At 38.2% G+C, this 6227-nt stretch overlaps 1 protein-coding gene across 1 annotated transcript in view; it reads left to right on the top strand.

Annotated features, from left to right (window-relative positions):
* ERAP2 (endoplasmic reticulum aminopeptidase 2) overlaps positions 1-6227 on the top strand; it is a 29311-nt gene that overhangs the window by 8850 nt on the left and 14234 nt on the right. The window contains exons 4-5 of the mRNA XM_012638802.1: positions 880-1000; positions 3794-3948. Coding sequence (XP_012494256.1) covers positions 880-1000; positions 3794-3948 — 276 coding nt within the window. The remainder of the gene's footprint in view (positions 1-879; positions 1001-3793; positions 3949-6227) is intronic.

The raw sequence follows: 6227 nt of genomic DNA on the forward strand, positions 1-6227 counted from the left end.
GTGCATAGACATAGACAGATGTGTGGGAGGTGGTGGCACTTTACTTCAGATGACAGATTCCTGTCAGCCTCCTTGGATTCACATCCCAGCTCTGCAACTTTCTACCTGGGAGATTTGGAGCACTTTACTTAATCTCCATGTGTTTTTGTTGCTTCATCTATAAAATGAAGATAATACATCTTCTTCACAGGGTGAGTATAAGTATTAAATTAGAGTTTATATGTAAGCATTTAGCACAGTGTCTGGTAAACTGTCAAAAAAATGGTGACCATTTACATATTCTCTACATGAAAGTTTTGAGGAACTTCAGTTTATTCAGAGCATGAAAATGGGTCATGAAATTGAAAGTAGTCCTATGCTTGGAAGCCAAGAAAATTGGAATCTAATTCTGTTTTTTCTCCTTAATAACTGGTTACTTGGAGGGAGTCATTATACATATTTGAGCCTTTTGTAGTTTAAAGCAAACTCGATAGAGGGTGGATCCAATAAATTCTTCAGGGCTTTCCCACATAGGTCTACACACCTATGTTTTATTCGAATTGTGCTTGTGCTCATCATTTTGGAAAGCTAGTTCTCAGCTGCTAGAGTATACCATAAAGATGAACTCAAGTGGATCCTCATGATATGATGGGTTAATATAGCTTGAAAGTTACAGATGAGTGTCTAGGGAGTGGATTATAACAGAAGACGCAGAGTTGTTTGTAATTGTCAAGATTGACTTTTGGAACCTCTTATCCTTTATTGACAACATGCTTAATGGTATCTCAGTACTTTCTTAAAAAATGCAGTCTGCCTTTCTATGTGTGAGGGTTATCAAGAATGGACTTATGTCAAGGAGCTGTCATTCAAAGACCCCTTCTTCTGATCCACATTTCCTAGGTGTCCATCTATGCATCCCCAGACAAATGGAGTCAAACACATTATGCTTTGCAGGCAACACTGAAGCTACTTGATTTTTATGAAAAGTACTTTGATATCAACTATCCACTCTCCAAACTGGGTACGTTCAAATTCCACATCATTGTCTTTATTTTTGCTTATAGAACTTGTTTTGATTTCTTACCTCTTTATAGTTAATTTAAATGAGCATTGAAGATATTCAGTTAGCCCAGGAAGGAATAATCTGTTTCTCAGAGATAGTCCTTGAGTGTAGAAAATATTTATGAGAAGCTCAGTAGTGTTGATCATTTTTCTATTCTTCTATCAGATTCAATGTTAAAATATCTGCATTGTGCTCTTCCCAAGGCTGATCAGAAAGGAAACACACTGGGACACTGGGACAGAAGCCAGGTAGTGGGCCCTAGAGATAGACTGGGAGAACGAGAGGAGAAAAGCAATGGCTGCTCTGTATTTGTCCCTGAAATCAGGGGGCCACATGCCCAGGAGCTCATCATAGGGATGTTCTTTAAATATTTGTTCACCCCCGTAATGCCATGACCCCCTGTGGCAGGTAGCAAGGCTCCCACCCATCATGCTCCCTTTCTATGGGAGTGAAACACAATGCTTCTCTTCTGTGCCCCACCAGCACTGTTCAGAGAATGAGTTCTCCATAATATACATATGTAAATATATATGTGGGGAAGGGTATATTCATACCTAATGGATGTGATGCACACCATCTGGGGAATGGACATGCTTGATGCTCTGACTCAGGTGGGGCAAAGGCAATATACATAACCTAAACATTTATACCCCCATAATATGCTGAGATAAAAAATTATATACATATATGTGCATTGCATATTAGAATTAGATGAATTTTCTGGAGCAATCTCTATACCATATTTGTACAAGACCAGCAATCTTTTGTAAAAATTGCCAAAAGTTTATGTAAACAAAGAATTAAAAACTGTCCCTCCGTATGTCATGTATATTGGCCATTCAGATTGGAAGATAAGACTGTGGCACAGATTAAAACAAGCACCACATGTTTTCCCCATCAAATTGGTACTAATTTGTGCACATATGGAAGTAACATTCATCAAGTGCCGGGCAGGTGGGAAGCCGGGAGAAGGAGATGAGTAAACTCACACCTAACGGTGTCGTGCTTGCAGTCTGGGGGATGGGCACACTTGTAGCTCTGACTTGGGTGAGGAAAAGGCAATTTGTGTAACCAAAGCATTTGTACCTCCATAATATTCTGAAATTAAAAAAAAAATTTGGAAGAAATAGATCATTTGGACGTGGTAGTAGATCTTTATACGAGATGATACAGTCTATCTTGGTTTTGATTTTGTATCTTAAAAAAATAAAAGATATGATTTTTAGAATGCTTCAGAGCATATAAAAACCATGACTTAAATTGCATAGTTTACATAGATTTGCTCTTAGAGTTTCTGATGGTGACAAAATATTTTTTTCCTTTGAGATGTTAAGATATACTCCTCATCATGTTCTTCCTCCTCTCTCCCCCCAACTCCCATGAATTTTCCTTGGAGAAGTTAAAAGGGATCATCAAAAGACATATCCAGTGGCTTATTTCTGTACTTCCTGAGTCTCAATATATTGTTAGAGTGCAAGTTCCACGTGCCCTTTAGAACAGATATACTAAATTCAGTTTACTCATCATCCACTGCTATCCGCTAGGTCAAAAGTCAAGGAAAAATCAGTAACAGCCATCAACAATCTCATGTTGTTCCTGAAAAATGCAACCTTGAGGATCATATATAACACCTTTTAAAACTGACTGAGAAGAAGCATGGAGCTTAAGAAAAAATGTAGCAAATATAAGAACCTCTAATGGCTATGGGAAATAATCCAACTGCTGTAAAATCATCAATGCAATTTAGAAAAGGAGTCATTCCCACATTTGAAGTGCTAACGAATACTATCTTTACTAGTGCTAATTTAGTTTTTGATTGTGTTATAAATACTCTTTTTTATCCACTAAAATTAACCAGTATTAACTCCAGACAATGTAATTACAAGCCAAGTGACTTGGTTCATTTTGAACTTTAAAAAAAGTATCTTCCTTTTTAGCTAAACAGAACTTCCAAAATGGCTAGGCAGGAATTTTCTAACCTACATAAAGTCATTGGCAAAGAATGGCAAAGGAAACACACACATATACATGTATATGTATATATACACACACATATAGTGTAAGTTAATGTACATTTTACCTGAGCTGCTTAAAGGTGATTATATCGCACTTCCCCACCTCAAGACGTTCTAAGAGGTAGAGGAAATATCAATGTTGAAAAGGAAATTGAGGTCAGAAAGAATCAATGCCCAGAGTTTTTTCCTCTAATACCTTAGAAGGACACTTGCTCATAATAGAGGCTGTATATGCTTGAAATATCAATTGAAATATTGACTATGCTCCCAAAAGGTGTTCTCCTGAAATTAAAATCCTGTATCTTTCTCTTTTTTCTAGAAATGAGTTCATTGTATGTTTTGGTGAATCTCAAACATTAATTATTTGAATCCTTTTATTTTTAAAGTTTTTCAACATTATTGATATAAAATACAATATGAGTATTTTTAAATAAATTATTTTCTTGGCAGTAATGCACCCAAAATACTTTCAGAGTTCAGCGCTTTCAGGGAAAAATAGTTAAATGTTAATATGTTGCTTCAGCTACAAAACTATAGTGGTAGAACTTATTGCACTTAATAATGGGTATTGAATATTTTCATTGCAACTACAATATACCATGTCAATGTTAAGATACTCTTGATGTTTTCGGAAGTTCTGCTTATGTGTATTGAAATAACATATTTGAGCAGGGAGCAATCCTTACTTCTGATGTGGAAGCCATAATAATTAAGTATGTTTGTTCTTATTTCTTAGACCTAATTGCTATTCCTGATTTTGGGTCTGGAGCCATGGAAAATTGGGGCCTTATTACGTATAGAGAAACATCACTGCTATTTGATCCCAAGACGTCTTCTGCTTCTGACAAACTGTGGGTCACCAAAGTCATAGCCCATGAACTAGCACACCAGGTACTGGCACTCATAACATTTTCTCAGAATCAATCCAAAAGAGCATTACGCAGAACACCACCAATCTTCCTAAGATAGCATAAGATCATAACATTTTACTTCTAGTGGGGAGCTTAGGGATTATCAAACCCAACACAATATGTCAAGTAGCAGAGCACTCAGTCTCTAGACCATGGGACTCATATAGGAATTTTATTACAAGAAGAGTAGGCACTAAATTTATCCTCCAAGACTCTTCAAAGCAAAGCCTTCAAATGTCCTTTGGGGAAAAAAGGATGGTAACTATGCACACACATAGAGCACAGAAATGGAAACCTTACAAATAAAGATTTCTACTAAAAATAGTTCTCCTTGTACCCCAGCATTCCAATCTAGGTCAAAATCAATCTCCCTTCTGTTGGAGCCCGTGATTATATGGCCATAATAAATACTTCCAGTCAAGTATGCATGGGCTGCTGACCCTGGGCACATTACCTAACTCTCTGAAGTTAAGTGTTGCCATCTATAAAATTAAGCTAATAATAGTTGCTACATCATAAGACTGTTTTGAGGATTACAGATAAGGAAAGTATCTGTGCCTGCTGTACAGTAAGCACTTGATAAGTGTTGGTTATTAACAATGACAACAGTGGCCGCTGCTACTACTGCTACTACCACCATTTCTTGAAGAATAAGATATCTAAGGACCATCTATCTATCAACACTGTATTACATACAAATATGGAACTGTAAAACCGAGTCTATAGATATCAGAGTCTATTTCCACTCCATTTCATTTCTGAAAACTCTGAGTAATGCAGTGAATTATTAAAGGCACCAAAAATTCTCTTTCACCATGTGGGCAAATATCATTTTAGAAGCTGGTAGAATCTCTTATTTAAAAAATTTTAATGTCATCTTTTATCATCACCATTATATAAGTTGTTGTTTTTTTAAAGCAGCATACTAAGTGCCAGTGACATAGGGAGCCATGCTCAGCACTGTACTTAGAGAACATAAGGGCTGCTTCCTCTGGTCCAGAATCTCCCCACTGGCCCATTTTAGGTGTTTTGATTGTTAGTCACCAGGAGCTCGAAAGCACTTAACTGAGTCTGGGAATTTCTAATCTTTCTGGCCAATGTTTGCAGGAAAACGGTCTGAGAGCCCTACCTCTGAGCCTCCATGCTCCCTCTGGGCCTTCCTCTAATAGCTTCTCTTTCATGGAGACGCAGAGTCTGGGGCTGAAGCAACAGACAGCATTGGAACTTTTGCTTTCACTATTTTGTCTCCCCATTGATGTCCCTATGACCATGTCTTTCCTCTGCACATACCTGGCAAGTATCCCCAAATGCCAACTGTGCAAGTCAAGGGTCCTTAGCATAGCAGACTAGGCCCCCGTGGCCCAGCCCCTCTTCACCTCTCCAGCCTCATCTCTTACCTTACCATCTGAAACTACCTGCCCTTATCTGAGCAAGCCAGATTGTACCTCCCCTCTACGCCTTTTCTCCTGCCACCTAATACCTCAGCATACCTGAAAACCACTTGCAAGGTTCAGGAAATGAATCACTTCCTAACTGTCGTACATCTCTCCCAGAAAAACTGATTATTTCCCCCTAGAATCGCCTCTGCCCTTGGCAGATAATTGACCTTAGCACCTATAATACTTCACTGCATGTTTAATATTTTTCTATTAGTTGGCCTCCATCATTTGTATTGAGGCAGTGGCTATATTATTATATACACAACTTTGTATTTCTAACATATGGCATGGTGTCAGAAACATAGACGGTGCTCAATAGGTATTTACTGAACAAATGAATAAACTATTCTTACTAACTGGTAATAAGACCAGAATCAGTTCAACGTGTACATCTCATATTCACCAATTCTCAAATTGAGGAAACACCTCCTCTTCCTTCCCAGGAATGCCCTTAGGAAGATCGGTGCCCACTTGCAAAATAATCTGAGGGTTGTCAGAAAAGGAATAGAGGTTAAATATTTTCTAGAAGCTATAGATCTAGAGTTTTCTGTTCTATAACTATAACAAGGATCTTTTGAAACTTAGTATCTTGCTTAACTTTCTGGTCCTTCTGGAGATTGCAACCTTAAAATACCTATACTAGATGCACAGTATTGGGCACATCAGGCTAAATAAATAAATAAAAGGCCGGGCTCGGTGGCTCATGCCTGTAATCCTAGCACTCTGGGAGGCCGAGGCGGGTGGATCGCTCAAGGTCAGGAATTCGAGACCAGCGTAAGCAAGAGCGAGACCTCCCCCTCCGCCCCGTCTCTACTAAAAA

This window comes from Propithecus coquereli, unplaced genomic scaffold (genome assembly GCF_000956105.1).
Source record: "Propithecus coquereli isolate 6110/MARCELLA unplaced genomic scaffold, Pcoq_1.0 Scaffold135, whole genome shotgun sequence".
NCBI classification, from domain to species: Eukaryota; Metazoa; Chordata; class Mammalia; order Primates; family Indriidae; genus Propithecus; species Propithecus coquereli.